The 19,028-nt window shown below is 60.7% G+C and overlaps 1 protein-coding gene across 3 annotated transcripts; it reads right to left on the bottom strand.

The window, feature by feature from the left end:
- Nucleotides 1–370: 370 nt before the first annotated feature.
- Nucleotides 371–18,672, bottom strand: PRODH (proline dehydrogenase 1). Of its 3 annotated transcripts, XM_074356113.1 has the most exons (15): nt 18,320–18,668; nt 14,424–14,632; nt 10,789–10,823; nt 10,216–10,365; nt 8,910–8,974; nt 8,598–8,714; nt 8,133–8,212; nt 7,355–7,436; nt 6,290–6,382; nt 6,056–6,202; nt 5,441–5,616; nt 4,304–4,399; nt 1,519–1,623; nt 1,074–1,162; nt 371–985 (listed from the first exon to the last, which is right to left on the bottom strand). In XM_074356113.1, exons 1-15 carry the CDS (start codon nt 18,578–18,580, stop codon nt 798–800), a joined length of 1,893 nt encoding a protein of 630 aa, XP_074212214.1. In that variant the 5' UTR covers nt 18,581–18,668; the 3' UTR covers nt 371–797. The 3 variants fall into 3 exon arrangements, with proteins under 3 accessions (XP_074212214.1, XP_074212215.1, XP_074212216.1); XM_074356114.1 differs by lacking the exon at nt 1,519–1,623 and having other exon boundaries at nt 18,320–18,665; XM_074356115.1 differs by lacking the exons at nt 371–985; nt 1,074–1,162 and having other exon boundaries at nt 1,529–3,001; nt 18,320–18,672.
- Nucleotides 18,673–19,028: the final 356 nt, after the last annotated feature.

The raw sequence follows: 19,028 nt of genomic DNA, 5'->3' as shown, positions 1-19,028 counted from the left end.
CTGCTTCGTGGGGAATGGGGTGGCCAAGGGCCTTCCCCTGTCAGAGCCGCAGGAGCCTGGTGTGGAGCACTGGGGTCAGGACACGGAGTAGCAGGGAGAGTCAGGGAGGGAGAGACCGAGGGTAGGAAAGCACCAGGCCCCCCAGGAGTGTCTGCGTTGGTGTGAGCCTGGTTGTGGAGTTGGGGGTACACGGCTGGGTCTGCAGTACAGCCAGAAGGGAGGTGTTGGGATCCCTGCCGTGGTGTGCCGAGGCACGTGCTGCTGGAGAGGCAGTGCCTGATGGGGAGACTCCTCGGCCATCGGAACCCCTCCCTCTGTGCCACTGACCGCAGGTGAGGGCTCTGCGGGGAAAAGCATCACAGGCATGGAGTTGAGGGCTCTCAGCTGCAAACACAGTGGTTTATTGACAGGCCAGTTCCTCCAGCCTGGCCACTGCCCAATGGTGGGGCTCGGCGCGAGTGGGTTGGACCCTGCAGAAGGCGGTTCTCCTGGGCCAAGGTCTGGGGGTGGGCAGAGACGCAGCCACGCTCACTCACTGAAGGGCAGGCCCTGACGGTTCCCAGTGGCCCTTGCAGGTATGGGGCTCAGCCCACACCCGAGTGCCCACATCCTGGGCGGGGCCAGCAGGGTCTCACCATTTGGGATGTAAAAGGTAAATCCGTGTGAGGCTGGGGTTGGCGGTGTAGCTGTAGTGTTGGTGTCCGCCTGGGGGCCACCCAGACACCCTAGACCCCTGCCCTAAGGGCCCCTGAGTCGCAGCCCAGGTGAGGCAGCATCTGGAGGTGGGGGCTGCGGTGCTAGGCTGGGCGGTGGCAGAGGCTGCCCGTGCGGAGCCTCCGCTTGAGCTCCTGCCACAGCAGCTGCCGCTCCCGCTGGGCACCCTTCATGACCCCGCTGTTCTCCAGGGCTCGGCGGGACAGGTAGGGCAGCACCAACATCACGGGACCGTAGGGCACGTACTTGTACACGGGGAAGCCTGCCTGGCCTGCACACATGGGCGGCAGCGGTGAGCCCCGGCCCCGGCCCCGGCCCCGGCCGCCCCACCCCCACCCCCCAGGGGATGCCCGGCTCACCCAGCGGGAAGCTGATCTGGTCGCACATGCCCAGAAGCTGGCCAAAGTACACCTGGCGGTCGGCAGGGTGCAGGCCCAGCTCCTCCATCCTGTGAACAGGCAAGGTGGTGGGTGAGCCTCTCTCTCCCTCCCCCACTAGACCCCCAGCCTCCATCCCCTGCAGGGGGCAGTGCAGGTGTAGGCTCTGTCCTGCCTAGACCAGGCCTCCGCCCTGCTGCTCCTGACCGTGGCCCTTGGACACCAAGCTCTCTCCCTCCCCAGCCAGCCTCCCCTCCGGCTGTGCTTGCTCCCCTACGGCCCCTTCCCTGCCGCCCACCTCAACGCAGGGAGGGAGACCCACCCAGTGGCCGGCACTTGGTGTGGCCCCGGGAAGCTCTCAGCCCTCCCCCAGCCCTTCCTCTAGCCCCTCAGTTCCACTGCCATGTTGCCAGCCCCCCGACCCCACCTCCAGCCTCTCACTCTCCCCTCGCTGGCTGCTCTGTCCTTAGGGCAGCCACTAGCCGCTGGCGGCCACCAAGCCTTCAGAGACGCCAGTCTGAATCGAGATGGGCTGCAAGCATCAAACACACATGGGTTTTGAAGACTTAGTGTGAAAAAAGGGTGCAGAGTATCTCACTGTTCTTCTGAAAGCATGTTTAAGTGGCAATACCATGGATATACTGGGTAAATTAAAGTGTATTATTGAAATTAATTTCATCTTTTTTTAACGTGGCTGTTGAAACACTCAGAATTGATGGATATGGCTTGAATTTCTATTAGTGCTGCTTATACATTGGGGTGGGGGCCACCAGCTCTGTCCACACCCTCTCCTGTCCTCACACTGCCCCTCACAGAATCTTTAAAAAATTCCCAGGGTTTGAAATACATATTGACGATTCCCACGTTTCTATCTCTGGCTTCCTGTATGTGCAGATCGGACTCGCACGTCTGCACTGGCCCCCTGCAGCACCCAAACCCTTCCACCCTCCAAGTAACAAGCCTGGGTGTTCAGCCTGGGTCCTCCTCACACCCACCCAGGCTACAGGCTGGGCCTGTTCGTTCCTGTCCCCATCCCTGGGGCCCACCTCCCATCTCCTCACTGTCTCAGGGCCCTGACCCAGGCTCCTGGAGCACCGAGCGCATCTCTCCCTGGACCTCCACACGAGGGTCATCCCACAGACCCTTCCCCTCCTTCCCCCAAAGCTGGGCTCCAGTGTTGCGGCCCCAGTCTCCACCACACTGCCCTGGTATCCAGCTTCTGTGCTTCTGTCCCCCACTAGAACATGAACCACATGAGAGAAGGGTTGCCACCGAGTAGCTGCCTGACAGTAGTGAGGACAGCTGTGTAACATCCTGCAGGGAACGACCGTTCCCCACTGCTGCTTCCTCCCCGGCCAGTGTCCACGCCCTCTGCCACGTGACTGCAGCCTCTCCCAGCACCGGGATGCAGCTCTCTCCATCCGGCCTGCCCGTATCTGGGCTGGGCACGACTTCCTTTGGCCAACAGAACAGTAGTGAATGTGACTTTGGCAAAGGCTTGCCCTCTTCAGGGCTTCTGGAAACCTGAGACCAACCTGGAGAAGCTTGAGCTGGCGCGCTGGGCACCAGACCTGCAATGCAGTGCCCTTTGCTGCCCCAGCCACAAATGAGTCTACTTAGGCCCAACCAGACCCCAGCTGACCACAGATGCAGATGGACCCCGGGCAAGACTGGCAGAAGCAGCCATGCTGCTGGTTCACGGACCACCTTGTGTTCAGGCCTCTGAATTTTGGGTTGGCTTGTTACTTGGCCAAACTAATACAGGCTGACTGCGGTCCCTGGTGTGTGGCATCAGGAAGAGGCCCACACTGCTTCCTCCAGGAAGTCCACCCAGGCTGTTCAGGGCTCTGCAGGGGCCGAACCTCCTCCAGGACAGCAGTGTTTGTGGAGCCTGGCACAGGCTGTGGAGGCTATGAGAGAAGGAGGGGGAGCGCTCAGCTGGCCCTCAGGACAGGGTAACAGTGTCCAGGGCAGGAGCCCACTGTGGCCAAGACAGAGAGGACAGACATGTTCCCAGTGGCAAGATCCAGAAACCAGGAGAAAGGCCGTTTTCTTTGTACCTTCCGAAGCTCCAATGTGCCCCGCCTGAGCGGACTGACCACTGCCTAAAACGTGAGTGGCAACCACAGGCAGCTGTGTTCATGACCGACACCCAAGGCGATGGCTGCTGGGCAGGCACAGGGGCTCCATGCACAGCCTCTGGTGAAGGACCTGGCGCCAGAGACTGGCCTCATCAAGGTTCCATCTCAGAATTGTGTTTTTAAGCCTAAGTCAAAGCCAGCTTTTAAAATCTGCAACTCAACCCTGTCTGTACCTTTCGAAAGACAAAGAAACCAGAACTAATCTTCCCTGAGCACGAAAGGTGTTCCTGGCCATCCCACATCCAGGGACAGGATGGGGCGTCCAAGGTGGGACTAGTGCCTGCAGGAGGGGTGCAGGGACGGAGGGAAGAAGACAGAACAGTCCACCCAGCTGGGACGCCACTCGGACCCCTCCAGCCCCCACCCCACATGGAAGCAGCCTGACCCCAACCCAGCAGGCCTTACCCGGGCAGGGGGGAGCTCAAGAAGGACAAGCAGCATGTTACCCAGTGGCTCAGGACGACCTGGGTCAGCGCCCCAGGCAGCCCTGCCTGCCCGCTGTGGGCAGGGAAGGCGAGAGCCAGTAAGGACGCTGCTGCCGGCTTCCTGTGGGGCCAAAACCCGCAGGAAGGTGGAGGCTGGGGAGAGGAGCTGGGGCCCCTGGTGTGGTCCGGTTTGGGTTAATGTATGAGATAAAAGAACGTGGTGATAATACTGGAATTTTTAGGAACTGACTTCATCCTGCCTCTCTGTCTGAGACCATATTAAATTCCAAACATAATTTAAAACGTTAAGAGGAATTGTTTACAAATGAGGTGACAAATCAGAGGCCTCCTAAGGGGACTCCAACATTTCACGCTATTTAAATGACCTAATGGATTTTATTTTTTAATTTGAAACTTCATTAAGTCAGGTATTAATGATAAAAACCAAAGAAGTAACTGCAAATAGCCTTTTTGCTACTGCAGCACGACGCCCAGCCAGGCACGGGGGGTTCTGGGGACCCTAAAGCCACAGCTCCAGCTCTTTCCACAGATGTCCCCTCAAAACCTACGGCCTGCACATGCTTCCAGGCAGCACTCACCCCAGCCCTGCCGACCACGGGGTGCCTGGCGGAGGGGCCGAGCCTACCTGCGCAGCGTGAAGCGCACCGTGTCCTCGTTGTGGGAGGCCACCATCACTGCAGCCCTGGCGTGCTTCAGCTCCTCCAGGACGTAGTTGAGGCACCTGCGGAGGGGAACACGTGAGCTGGGCCAGGACAGGGCAGAGGCCACGGGCAGGCCCAGGGCTTTCCCGTGAGCTGGCTCCCACCGTGGGTGCCCATGGCGAGGGGACCTCGGGGAGGACCACCTGCCCCCTCATCTGGGCTGCACGTTCAACAGGACTGAGGCACAGCACCCCGTGCACCCTGAGAGGTCACAGCTTCACTTCCAGGAAGGGGTCTGGAAGGAAATTAAAGGCCTGGGGGACCTCCCTGTCTCAGGGCATGAACAGGGCCACCATCTGGCAGTGAGGACAGTCAGCAGGGTGTGTGTGTTCTGACCCAAAACTCCATTTCCAGCAGCCCTGCCCGGGGGTACAAAAGATAGGGACACCGTACGCTGTGAGTCACCATTGTAACAGGAAGGCATCCCACCAGGAAGCTTGCAGAGCCTGGCATGTAAGCGTGGGCACCCTGCGCTGCCACGGGGGAACACGAGGGTCTGCGCGCTGCCACGGGAGGGTCCGCGCAGGAAGGTACATGGACAAGTGAGGGCAGAGGGCTGACCCACAGATGCACACAGCACGGACGACAGAGCCCCTGGAAGGAAGCAGGGTGTGGCCGGGGCGCGAGCCCATCGAGAGCACACGCGACCCCAGAAGAAGGAGGCGGTCTGTCCCCACTGTGGGACCTGATCCCCAAGATCAACAAGCAGAAGCAGGTGCAAAACGTGGGCAGTCCTGGCGTGGAATTAAAAGGCAAATCGGCCTCATGTGGTGGGTGGCGGGGGTGCTGCTGGGGCACAGCTCTCGTCCTCAGCGCCAACAGGAGCAGGCTGGGGCACCTGACAGTCTATTCAGTAGACCTGAAGTCTGCTTCAGTAGACTTCCATATTTAACAAAACCCTTAATGCTTTGGGGAAACGTAAAAGCAGAAGAGGCATTGGTTCTGGCCCCAGGGCTGCTTCTGCTTTGACAGGGTCACAGGCCAGCTCGAGCCCCTCGCCTGTTTCCTTGCTCCCCTCCCCAGGAAGCCATAGGCTGCACGGGCCACAGGGGGTGGCACACCTGTGGTACATGGTGTTGGTGGCCTCGTATGTGGGGTTGATGGGGTCCTCGTAGCCAATCTCCAGGGCGCGGGCACGTTCCTGGGCCATGTAGGCGCCACGCACAAGCTTGGCCCCAAAACACCAGCCCTCTCGGCGAGCCAGCTCCACATCCAGGGTGACGTTGTCATAGGCATCCTGCGGGAGCCAGGGCTAAAAGTCGAGGACGACCAGGATGGGCTCCTCCAGCCTGGGTCCCCTGGGGCCTCCCCAGTGTGTAGTCCCCCGGGCAGCCAGCCAAGGTTTGTGCTCAAGGGTCCTGCCCTGAAGTGCCCCTGGGCTCCCCGAGGCACACACACAACTCTGGGGAGGGGCCCAGAGCCTTCATCAGATCCTTAGAGGGAACCAAGCTAGAAACAGTGGGAGAAAACCGTCACTCTCGCAGTCTGGGACTTGAGGCCCGTTAAGTGAACTCTCAAAAGTTCTTTCATCTTCCTCCAGCCCCTTCAATGCCCTATCTGGGGCCTGAGGCCCGGAGGCGGGGCCAGCTGGCAGCCGTCCTGGGAACCTTTCTCCCACCGGGCCCGGGCCGCCGGGAGGCGTGGGAGCACGGGCGGTGGGAGCACGGGCGGCGCACCTTGAGGTAGCACTGGTACGTGTTGAAGATGAGCGGCTTCTCCACGTTGAACCTGCGCTGCATCTCCAGTGTCAGGCGGCTGATGGCCGGCTGGAAGTAGGTCTGCTCAGCATCCACCATCAGCCGCACACCTGCCTCGCTGGCTTTCTGAGGATGCAGGGAGGGAGTGAGGTCTGTCTGGGGCTCGGGTGAAACAGGTGCCCCCACCCCCAGGCCTGTCCCAGAGTCCCCGACCTTGGCCAGGACATCCATCCTCTGCAGCATCCTTGTCATCTGCAGCTCTTCCTCCTTGGTGAACTGTGACAGCAAGGGCTCCAGCTGTCCCGTCTGAGGGGGCAGCGCAGTCAGGCCACAGCAGGGCTGCAGACCTGGGCTCTCGAAGCCAGCGCTCCCTCTGCCCATGGACACCCTCCCACCCCCAGGTGCTGGGCCAGGACCAGTGGGCCTCATCCCTGCCCCTCCCCTGCCCTGGCTGTGCATTAAGATCTGGCCGGCCACACAGTGTCCCAGAACCATGCTGCCTGCCAGCACACCCTTCCTCACAGGGCTGCTGCCCTAGGTCAGGCCTCTTCCCAAGGAGTCTGCTCCCAGGGACTCCCCAGGGTCCTCAGGATGGGTCCCCTTCTGCTCCCACACAAAGCTAAGGAAGAGACCCTGGACCCACCCAATCACCTGGAAGGCCTCAGCCCCCAGCAGGGAAAGGACCTGGAGGAGGAACCGTGGCTGCAGGCAGACGGGGTCAGCCGCAGCACAGACTCTCATGCAATAGGGGCACAGAGGCACCGTCTCCAGATGGTGGCCTTCAGGGGCTGGGAGGGTCAGCAGTGGGCTCCCACGCTGCTCACTCCACCTGCCCATGAACACCACCCAGGGCACTCCCAGCAAGGTCGCAGGCACCAGGACTGGAGTTTATGGAAGGTGGTGTCTGTGGGATGTTTCCCTGGCCCCTCTGCAGCTTCCTCATATCCTGGCTTGGAGTGGTTTCAAATCAGACCACAAACATCTGGCCACCCTCCCAGGGGCAGATGGAGTCTCATTCTCCACCCCTGAACACAGGCCGGTCTAGCAACTCTCTTTTGACAAACAGGACTGGGCAGAAGTTACAGCATAAGACTTCTGAGGCTAGACTAGAAAAGGTGATGGTGTCTGCCTGCTTGGTGAGGACACTTGTGCTGGGGACCCAGTGCCACTCTGCAGAAGCCCTGGCCGTGTGAGTGGGGACCCTCCGTGACCACCCTGAGAGAACAGTGAGGTTGGGGGGACTGGACGCACACGGACGGGTGGTGTGGGTGGCATCACCTGCATGTTAGGGACCACGAGGTGCTTGGAGAGCTCAGTCTTGCTGTCGATGAGGCTGTCCCAGTCAAGCAGGTCCAGGGTGCTGCAGGGAAGGCGTGTCAGGTCACAGGCACCAGAGCCTCCCCAAAGGACCCGCGGCCACGGGTCTGCTGCAGGCCCAGCCCCAGACCAGCCCCTTCCCTAAAGGAGCACCTGCAACCCAACCCCCATAAAGCCTGCCTCAGTGCTCAGCTTGGAAAGACAGATAAAATGTAAACACTATCTTCTGTTTGAAAAATGGAAACCAAAACACAAACATTCTTTTGTCAGGGCGGCAACAGCAGTAAGAACCCGGGGCACACACCGAGGCCACCACCGGCCACGTCAGGCTTGGGCAGCAGCCAAACATGGGAGACCAAGAAGGAGGGGACGGCATGTAGCCGCCAGCCCCCAGCCCCTCACGCTGCGGCGTGGGGCTCTCCGGTTTCAGCCACCCTCCCCCTTCGCCTTCCCCTGCCTACTGGGTGGGTCCCAGAACGGCTGGGTGTGGCACCCTCACTTCAGAACCCAAATAATCCCATAAGGAGCCCTGCAGTTTGGGGGGCCCTGCCCAGCAGCAGAGCCTCCCCGCAGGACAGCCAGCTCTGTCACCTCCCACTGTGCGTCTCGGGTGGTGGGGGCGGGGAGGGCGGCAGGTCCCTCAGCACCATCATCCCAAGGCCCACGCCCTGGACAAGGGTGGCAAGGATGCAGAGAAGACTCCGGAAATCTCAGTCCCAGCGTGGGGGCCTACTCTTACCCGGACACGCCCAGGGTCTCCGCAGTGAACCAGTTCTCAATCTCTGTCCTGGACGCGATGCCCATCTTCACCACGCTTTCCTTCAGGAGTGAGAAGGTGTCAGTCCAGCCCCATTCACGAACATCTCCTGCCCCCGCCCACTGGTCTGTGATGCTGTACTAAGACCAGGCTACAGTTCTGCCTTGGGTTCTGCCCCACAGATGGGTCTATCCCGCACCCCCCACAATGCACCTGCCCACCCCTGCAGCTCCACAAGGCTCTGCTACCTGCAGGGCAGGTCCTCCTCCAACCCTCCCACCCAGGACATCCTCAGCCTCTGCTCAGACCCCCTCCCAGACGACCCAGCAGCTGTGGGCTGGGCTGCAGGCCCTGAAGCAGCTCTGGGAACCCAGGCCAGCCAGTTCCATCTGAGCAGGGCTCCCCCTCACCCGCCCACTCACATCCACCGGGCAAGGGCGGCCCCACCTGCAGTGCAGCCACCTCCAGCTTCGTGTCCACGGCAGCCAGCCCAGCCTTGCCCTGCTCTGCAGCCATTTGGTGGAAGAACCGTCTCCACTTGGTCAGCACATCTGAGAACTGCAGCTGCAGACGCACATCGCAGGTGCACACCCCGCCCCCTACCCCCAGGACCTCCGTGTAGCCCCCGAGGCCTCCTCATCCCGCCTGTGGGCCCAGCACCCAGTGCCAAGGCACTGACTGGCACACGAGCTTCCCTTCATGCTCACAGCAGCCCAAGTCCTTACAAACACTCTGCAGGTGGAAGGTGCTCAGAATTACCAGAAACTGGGGTCTCCCCAGTGCGCTGAGCTTGATGGCTGAGAAGCCGTCCTCGCTGGCACCACCTGTGAGAAGCCACAGGAAGAGCTGTCAGGGCTGGGAGTTGTGGGGGGCCAGGAGCCCATGCCCAGAATCTGTGCCACTCAAGAGTGAGGGCACGCTGCTGCCGTGAGACAGACTGCAGGGCTGGTGGTGGCCGATCTGCCTGTTAGTTCCCTACAACACACAGCACTGGGCCACCTTACTGATGGGCCCTGAGGCCACCAAGGAGCTCCAATGATCCAGTCACTAAAACTGAGATGGTGCAGTGGCACCAGCAGATCTGTCCCCCTCCCCAGCCAGGCCCACCCCCACAGGGCAGGCCTTCGGCTCCCAGGAGCCACTCGGGTGGCTGCTTAGCAAACTCAGGCTGAGGTAGATGGCAACAGGAGGGGAAAGCCCGCCGCAGACCCAGGCCTCAGGGCTGGCTGACCACCTACTGGCAGGGGGACAGTGATCCTGCTTTGCCTGTAAATGCCCTGCACATGGCCGCTCGCCAGGGGGACGGGCACTGTGGCCGGGTGTGCATCTGCCACGTGGGTCCAGGCAGTGGGCGAGGGAGCTGGAGAGACCTGCCCACCCTCTCCCAGCCTGTTTCCTCTCCAATGCCGTTGGCATCCGGCTGCCCCGGGGGTTCGTGGGCCACAGAAACGCCAGCAGAGCACAGGCTGGAGGCAGAAGGAACTCATCCTCCACACCCATGTCTCTCCTCTGGCTTCTGGAAGCCCACAACGCACATCTCTGCTCTTGTGTGGCCCTCCCATCTGTGTGCCCCCAGGCAGAGCAGGTAGGGAACCAAGAAGATGCCCCTGGCAGGGACGCTGGGCAGCTGAGTGTCTGCCTGACCACCCAGGGTGCCCCAGCACTGCTCCTAGGGGCTGCTTCCAGGCGTCACTCACTCTCATTCCTTTCAGAGGGCAGCAGGAGGGCTGCTGGGGACCTGCTGGGTGACCAGTGAGGAGAGTCCAGCCCCTGCCTGGGACTGGGGGCCACTCAGCCCACTGACGGGTCCACATCTGGGCACCTGGTGCCAGCAAGGGGAAGGCACCCTCCTGGGACAGCCGGGCTCCACAGGAAGGGTCTGGACTCAGGGTGACCCCAGACTGACGCTCCTGCTTGTCACCCAGGTCATGCTCACAACCCTCTGGGCCACCCAGATGGGGACGAAGCCCTGGGCGAACACTCCGGCCACAGCCTCACATCTGCCCACCAGCACCTCCATGAGGCTGGGCCCAGCGGGGGTCAGCCGGCAGCGAGCAGGGCCCACCTGAAGCCTCGATGCAGCGCAGGAACGTCTCCATGTGGCTGTCACACTTGGCCTCGCTGGCGTAGAAGTAGGTGCGCGCGCTGACGACACCGCCCCGGCGGTCTCCAAATGCCCGGTGGGCCTGGAACTGCTTCTCCCTCTTACTGGTGCCTGGAGAGGCGGGCAGGGCCCTGAGCAGGCTCCCAGCTCTGCGCTGCGTTCCAGCTCCAACCCCATGCCAGGCACCCAGGCCCTGCCGACCCTGGCCCCCACACTGTGCTGCTCCCTGCTCCCCAAATCCACCTGCCTGACATCTGCTGTCCCTTCTTCCTAGCCAAGCCCTAGTCATATGGAAACCCTGGCCAGGAAGGCAGAACTCAGACCCACTGAGGGTAGAGTCGACTGGGTCCCCGGGAGAGGCTGTGAGGACAGGGCAGCCACTCAGAATGACAGGCGGGGTGCCCGGGGACACAAGGAGGAGCCACAGCATCACCCCCAGCCCCAGGCTTGCGCGTGCCTCTGACACCAGGTCTCCCGAGCCAGGGCTGTGCGGGTAGGAGAGTGTCTGTTCCTGAATGGCTGCCCCTCACTCACCACGGCTGTCCCTCTCCACCGCCGAGGTACAAGACCTGCGGGAAGGAAGACGAGGGCGAGGGTCAGGGTCATGCCACCTCCAGCACAAGTGACAAGCGTGTCCCACTGAAGAGGTACAGGGGGAGGAAGCTAGAGGTGGAGCCCTGATCCTGACCAAGGAGCGGAGTGTCACCTGGGCAGGTGAGAGTGACTGACCCCACACCACTACCCGGCCTCCCGGGTCACCCCCTCTGAGCCTCGCAGACAGGACCCAGCCAACCAGCCAAGCCCTGTGCCCCGAAAAGCCCTGGGTCTCCCCGTGGGTGGAGCCCCCCACAGAGAGTGAGGAGGGGGAAGAGCAACACAGAGGCAGGAAGTGGGTGGGTCCTTGAAGCTGGCATCCCTTCCCATGAGGAAAGGGTGGGGCCGCGTGCCAGGCAGGGCCAAGGAGGATGACGAGGACTAGGGAGACAGGGAAGCCACCAGCGGAAACGACCCCAGAGTCGAGGAGAGGGGAGCGAGGCCGCGCTCTGCCCTCCCCACTACCCCGCCCGCCTCTCAGGGTTGTTTTCAAACCAGCAACCAAAACTTTTCCTTTAAAATGCAAGCTCTTCCTTGGCCATCACACCTGAATAACCCCGAGTCCTCTTGCAGACAGGACACTGAGGCCACCCTGGGAGTGGGCACCTGTAAGAGCAGACCGAGGTCCCCCCACTGTGGCCCCCAGGTGGTGGCATGACCTGGCACCACCATCTGCACCCAGGCAGGGGCCTCATCCCAAGGTGGTGTCTGTCGGGGACTCAGGACTACACCATCATCACACAGCCCACAACCTGTGGGTATCTGCCTTCTAGGAGAGGACACCATTATCCAGGGGCTCCCAAGGGCCTGCGGCCATGTGACAGTCCCAGTCAGCATTTCCACCGCTGGCCCATCTACCCTCTGAGCCCCAGCCAGTCTCCAAAAGCACAGAGGAGCCAGTTGGCCACACAGCCACACGGTCAGTCTCCGAGCAGATGACACTCATCAGGAACGGGGCTGCACTCTGGACGAGGCCAGGCGAGGAGTGGGTCACAGGGAGACAAAGATGGCAGTTACCAGACTGGGGGGTGGGGGGGTGTCGTATCACCACGGAGAGAAGGAGGAGCATGCTCTGTGCGCGCATACACGTGCACACACACGTGCACACATGCTCACAGACACACGCACAAGCCAGGATGTGGAGAAGGGAACAGAGCAAGAGAGGGTAGCAGGAGTGACCCATGGGCTTGCAGAAGTGGCAGGAAGACCCCAGCCATCCCCTCGGCCACCTCCAAGCTCACCTCTGCATCAGGTGACTTGTTGGCTGGGTGCCTTTTAGAAAAAAGCAGAAAGTGAGGGGAAACCACGCTGGCTGCCCTCACAAGAGCTCTCCCTGGTCAAATGCAGGAGGAGACAAGCGCCCCCGGGCCCTGGCTCCGGGCAGCACCCAAGACACTACACACGCCGGTCCCGAGGGAGCGGCTGCTGCCCTGGGGAGCAAGGCCGGGCCCCGCCTCCAGCCAGCCCTGGGACTGCACGGCCAGACAGACACACCTGCCTTCCACACTGTCCCTGGCAGTCCTCATCACAGCCGGTCATCAGGAGGAGCCCCAGCCCCACGGCTCTCAGCCTGCAGGGGCCACCTTGGGGGGCTTCTCTCCTAGACTTAGGGCCTGGGCCTCTGCCTTCTAACAAGTGTTCCAGGAAACACCATCCCACTCCCTCCTGCTCCCTACCCTGGGGAAGCCCTCCTGGGCCCCCTCCTCCCAGGGCCACCAGGCCTCCTCACGTCCTCAGGATGCCCGCTGGGCCTCCTGCACACTCAGGTGCCTCAATCTTTTCCATGCCTCTTACAGTAGGTGCCTGGGGCAGGCCCCCCACCACCTGCACTCTCCCTCCCCCACCCCACTCCTGTGGGGCATGTGGCCTCTGCATCATTCCCTAGAGCAGGGCCTAGGGGCCTGTGAGAAATCTGTTCCCTACACAGGGGTCCTGATGGAGAACACACAGCGAGCTGGGCAGGCCCCTCGATGGCGTGGATGTTTAACCAGCGCCTTTGAGCCTGGTTGTGCCCCTTCGGCCAGACCCCCACCAAATACACAGGGCTGCCTGGCAGCAGACCTTCCTCGACACCTGTCACTGGCATTGGGCGGTGGCCACCGTGTTAGGACAGGAAGGGACTGGTACTCATGCCCCAAAGCCACCAAGCAGGGCTCTTGCAGCACAAGGGGCACCAACAGCAGGGGAGCCCAGGGTCACAGGCTGCACTGCCCAGAGCAGGGAGAGGCCGCCCACCTCTCAAAGCTCCCCTTCAGGGCAGGGAGGAAGCCAAGACGATTGCCCTGGGAGAGAGGTCTCTTCGTACCAGAGAGAGAAAACCCCATTGTGAAACCACCAGCCTTCACCCAGACCCAGTGGGGACACAGCCCACTAGTTATTCAAAAGGCAGCCTCAGTGAGGACTGCAGGCCCAGCCCACAGCCCCACCAGGAACACAGGGGTGCCAAGCTGGAGAACCCCGCCTTCACGACAGCGAATTGCAAGGCAGGGGCTCGGCCCCCCGGCCCAATCCACCAGCAGCTCAGCTGGCTAGGACATTCTGTTCCCAAGCCAGAAGCCTCATGTGACGCCTTCCCCTCCTCTCCCTCCCTTCCCCTCCTCTCCCAGGCCACAGCAAACACCAGAGCTTGAGTCAGGGCAGGTCAGGACTCAGGGGCCCAGAGGCAAGCGAAGGCCAGCCTGGAGGGGTGCAGGCACCAGCCCAGAACCAGGTGTTCTGCACAGAAAGGGCTAGTCCTGCCTGGATCTCCCATGAGGCTGCTATTCCGGGAAGCAGAGGGTGACCTGGTCCTCAAATGTGGTCCTATGGCCCATCTAGGAGCGTGGGTCAGGGAGGTGCCCATCTGTCCCCATACTCACTGTCCAAAGAACGGGCCTTGCAGCTAGTCAGTGACTGGGGCTGGCCTGCCACACCCCTCCTGGCAGCACACTCCTTTCTCTTTGGAGAAAGGCGCTAGGCCTGGCAGACTCCACATCCACCAGGCAGAGCCAGTCTGCTGATTGTGCCTGCTGGTTAGGAAATCGTCTCAGGGACCAGGCACAGGTGGGGCAGTGGGACCCATCCAGGGGGACAGGAATCCCCGAAGAGAAGCTTCGCAGAGCAAGAGGCTAGAGAACCTCTGACACCAGAGGGGGCAGATGTATTTTGCAAACTGCTGGGTAGCACCTATGCTCAGCCTTGGGGGCCGTATGGCACCTGCCATGGCCACTTCACTCTGCCCCTGTATGGCTAAAGCAATTTGAATACCATATAATTTTCACATGTCACGAAACATTATTCTTGCTTCATCTCAACCATTTAAAAATACAGCAATGATTCTTTGTTTGCAGACTGTACAAAACCAGGTGGATCAGACTGGGGACCATAGTTTGCCGACCCCTGTCCTTGCCCCTCCTCCAGCCTCGTGCACACAAGGCCTTCAGTGAAAGCCCAGAGCTGTCATCCTCACAGGGCAAAAACACAACCCTAGGCAGACCCCAGAAGGCGGCCGGCAGTCCGGCAGTCAGGCAGACCCAGCTCTCCCAGCCAGGCCTCGGCCCAGCTCCGCTGTGGCAGGACTGCCAGGCAGGCCTTACTCCATCTCCTTGCGCTCAGCCTCCTCGGGGGTGAGGTCCTCCTCCACGCTGTAGTCCAGGATGGAGCCCACGCCGAAGGCCCTGTTGTGCTGGATCAGGGGCCGGATGGACTCCTGGTCCTCGCCGGCCACGAACTGCCCATAGAAGGTCATCTTCATCAGTCTGTCAAACAACCTTTGCCCCAGAAGTCTCCTGGTGAGATGCAGCAGCTTAAAGGCAAAGGGAAGGGACTGTCCTGGGCCACCCAGCACCCCCGGTCTCCAGCAGGACACCCCTGCTTCCCCACCCATCACAAAGCCTTGACACACTCTCCCCAGGCCCAAATTCTGCTCATGGCCTTGGTTTTGTGGTGACACAACCCGAAGCTGCTTGCTTCTCCACTCACAGTAACTGCCCATCACACACTCCTCAGGCAGGGCGGCTGGTCCCAAGCACTGCCCTTGCCTCCCTACCCTGCACACTCATGGGTGACCCCAGCAGCACACAGCGGTCTCCCGACCACCGCTTGGTGGATAAAGAAGTGAATGGAGGTCTCTCTGAGAACAGCAGTGGGCGTGTTCATAACATTCTCTGTATCCACACCTGTGCGGGTTACGTGGGGAAGAGGAGGTTTTGGTGTGACTTTGTAGAAGGTGAGCACCCAGGTTTTTCAATGTTTTATTCTAAGCCCTAAAACAGTACCTGGCAAGGGCCAGCCCTCCAGTGGTTGTTGAACAGATGAACACATGCAGACTCAGAATGAGTGTGAGTCTGCTGGAGGAAGGCTAGGCTAATAGGGAGCCAGGTGACCATCCATAACATCTGAGATGAATGCCCACCTGAGACCAGCGGGGACTCAGCACAGTCACCCAGAGCCACTGCAGACCAGCAGCTCAGCAGACATGCCTCTAAGGAAGACAGCCACCCTCAACCCCTCAGCTTTCTCCTCCAATCACATTTCACCAAACCCCAAACTTCTGCATCATTCATTCAAGTGTCCCAAGCAGCTTCCTCCTGCCTGGCACAATTCTAGGCTAAACAAAACAGACGAGGAGCTCACATCCTAGTTGCAGGGAGACCCAGAAGGAGGGAAGTGCAAGGTACCTACACAGAGTGATTCGGAATGGGGAGTGAGGGGGTGCCGGCCAGGGCAGGGGCAGGAGGCGCTGGCTATCTTAGATCCAGGGCAGGGGGCTTGCCAGGAAAGGAGGTGACATGGAGCTCCTGCACTGGGGACTGCCAAGGCAGGAAGGAATGAGGACAAGGAGGCCCCTGGGGCCAGGGGATGACCACTGGGAGGACAAACCCACCACCTGTCTGGGAATTCCTGCATGTCCACTACCCCACCTCCAGCTCCAAGACAGGAAAAGCCTAAGGTTTCTCAAACCCTACGGATAGCACAAGTCCACTTTTTGGGGGGAACATTTCTTGGGATCAGGGCTTCAGGAAACAATCTAGCCTAAGCAAAAGCATGAGTGAGTCACACACTTTCATCCCGGTACCAGTCCCAAACAGCCTACTCCACCCAAATGTAGACACACTTAACTACGGCTGGGGCTCAGACAGAGACGCTTAGGAGTCACACCTGCAGAAGCCTCGAGGGGGAAGTCTCCCAGGCCATCGCGTCTGCCTCGCTGCAGCCTCTCTGCAGGGCCTGACTTTATTGAATCTCATTACTTTAAAAAAAGAAGATTAGAAATGGAAAGTGAAAGTTCCAACCAGGACACGGGCAGGCCTCCTCCACCTCAGAGGAGACCTGGCCAGAGCAGCCCCGCAGGAGGAAAAGCCGAGTCCTGGACATATCAAAGCTCACCCCAGAGGCGGCAGGGCAGAATCTGGGACCTGAACACCATCATTCAGCTCTGGAAAACCCCTGACATCATATATGCTAGTTCTGAGGACTGTCAGAAACACACCTTGTGTGGAAGTGGGCCGACTGTCTGCTCTTGTTCTGGCAAACTGTCCCACCAAGGGTAAATAATTTAGGCTGTGCGGGCCACACAGTCTCTGCCATAACTACCCAACTAGCATGAAAGGCGCCCCAGCCAATGCTCATTGAAGGGACAGAAACAAGGCTGATGCTGGGATACGGTCCAGGGGTCGTAAGCTGGTGACCTCCTGTTCCCCAAGGGGAGGCAGGGCTCAGAAGGAACAACCAACAGTGAAGACCACCCAGGTACCCAGAGCCAGTCACTCAACCTCTCACCCTGGCAAAGGGGAGGCCAGCCTGTCAAGGGGACGACGGATGCACATGGGGCAGGTCTGGCGGTTCTAAGCCAACTCCAAAGCAAAGTGGCCCCTTTAAAACCACCCTGGCGTCAGGTGTGCCCCAGGGTGATGAGGATAGCCCCACCTCTTCCCTAGGTAGGAGCACCCTTTGTGGACTTAGAAACTTGCACCAGTAACACTCACTCATTTTCACCGTGAAAGACTCAAACAGGCCACATGCTGAGCAAGGACGGGTAAAGCTGGTTCTCTCCTCCCTGCCCTTCCTCCCATGAGGGGCCTTGTCAGTCCCATCCTCTCTCTCACACTCTCCTGTGATGGCTCACACCCAAGCACAGAGAAGACCTGGATTTTCTAAACTCTTCTCAAAAAGGCCTGCCTTCCGGCAAGTGCAGGCCCCCCGCTGCGTCCTAAGCCAATGCTGCAGCTCACACTGGGCTCCTGCAGGCTTTCACTCCCGGGGGGCAGGAGCTGCACAGACCTGCACTGGCTCCGCAGGAGGAATTTTTGCTGCAGGCTAGAGCACGTGGAAGAACCAGGTTCTGGTGAGCAGCCCACAACTCTGCAGCATGGCCTCTGCCCCATTTCCTCCAGCAACAGGAGCCAAGGCCACTGTCTCCAGTGGGACCACCAGCAACGACAACAGTGGAACAGGTGCCGCGGAGGGCACACAGAGCACCTCACACAGTTACTGGGCTACTTAAGGATGTCCCCAGGACACAGGGAGAACAGGAGGAGAGCCCGGGAGAAGTCTTCCTGCTCCTCCAGGCACCCACAGTACAGTCCCAGCATAATGACACTTCCCCCAGGCAGGCACTCGAGAGACAGTGGAGCTGACATGACCCCCCCAACCTGTCACCCACAGTACTCCAGAGCCCACAGCTATGCTGGCTTCTCTGCTGGTTTTGAACCGTGCCTGTCAGAGCCACGCAACTCTAACTTAGTGGGCCTCTGCCCTCACCTTCCACCCACAGTGGCCTCACTTCACCTATGCCCAAGGTGTGGCTTGCGCTCCTCCTAGGTCCAGACACCCCAGCCTCTCCCTGGGGCCAAGGGAGGCAGCACAGTACCCTGAGCACAGTCTCATCTGAGAAATCAACACCACCTGCATTGAAAGCCGTCCAGACCCTTGGCACCAACTGGACCCTTGCTTTTAAACTGTTTCCAGGATCACCTTGACTGACAGTGGCTAAGACACTTCTGCTTTTTACTTTCCCAGAGCCCTCACACTTTTCAAAGTTACTGTGTTAAAGTTTCAAAAGTTGGATATTTGAGCAGCTTCCCATTTTCCCTCAACACTGTCTGTTCAGAGAGGTCATGTCTGGGGAGCCCCTGGGTCACAGCTTCCAAGAACTCTGGGGACCCAGGCTATGAGCCATTGAATACTGCCAGGCTTCCCTTTGGGCAACAAGGGTGACGCTCAGTTTTAAACTTCAGGTAAAACTATGTATTACTGCAAGTAGTATACAGCTTAGAAATTAAACTGGTCTTCGTCTTTAGTTGCTAGTAACTGACATGTAGTAAAGTTCACGGACCCGAAAGGGAGTGCAGGAAACCCCTCCCTCCCGGCTACAGGCGCTGCTCCAGTGCTCCACTTTGCACTTGGAAACCATAACGGCTCCCAGCACCCGCAGAAGACCCCGCGGGGCCCTGGCCGCGCGCCCCTCTGCATCCCTGCAGCCCCCGCGCACCTGCTCGTGGCGCGCCAGCAGCGCGGGCGAGGCGCAAAGGCGAAGCACCAGCAGGCTGCGCGCCAGCTCCCAACTGTACCGGCTCCGGTACGCCTCCTGTGTGTTGCCGAAGTCCACGGCGGGCACTGGCGACCGCACGGCCTCGGCAGCCCCGCGTCCCGGGCCCGCGGCCGGCAGCTCGCTGGTCGCCTGCGCCGTGGACTGCGTGGCGCGGCGAGAGACTCCGGAGCGCAGAACGAAGAAGATGCGTTTCAGATACATGGCCGGGGGCGCGCGCCGGCCGGGGCCAATTAAGTACTTGACGCCGGCCCCGCCCCGCCGGCCCGCGACCCTCTCCCGGCCACGCCTTCTCCCCTGGAGGCCCCGCCCCGCTCCCTGCCCAGCCCGCGCTCGTCCGCCCCTAGTGCTTAGGGCCACGCCCTTTTCCCAGAAGGCCACGCCCCTAATCCTAACCCTAACCCCGAGCCACACCCTCTCCTCCGGAGGCTCCGCCCCGCGCGTTCCCGAAGGGTGCGCGTCCCCCAGCAGGCCCCGCCCACCGAGCCTCGCCACGTGCACCTGCACCTAAACCCCACTTCTCGGCTGGGGCCCGTACCCCCGAGGAGACCCTGCCTCCTTGGCTGACCACGCTAGCTCTTCCTGCTCCGCTGGAGTCCCATCCTCCCCTCCACCCCTTCTCCCGACTAGGCTCGGTGTCCTGGGGCCTTGC

This window comes from Camelus bactrianus, chromosome 32 (assembly GCF_048773025.1).
Source record: "Camelus bactrianus isolate YW-2024 breed Bactrian camel chromosome 32, ASM4877302v1, whole genome shotgun sequence".
Classification (NCBI taxonomy): domain Eukaryota; kingdom Metazoa; phylum Chordata; class Mammalia; order Artiodactyla; family Camelidae; genus Camelus; species Camelus bactrianus.
This window is presented reverse-complemented; position numbering and strand designations above follow the sequence as displayed.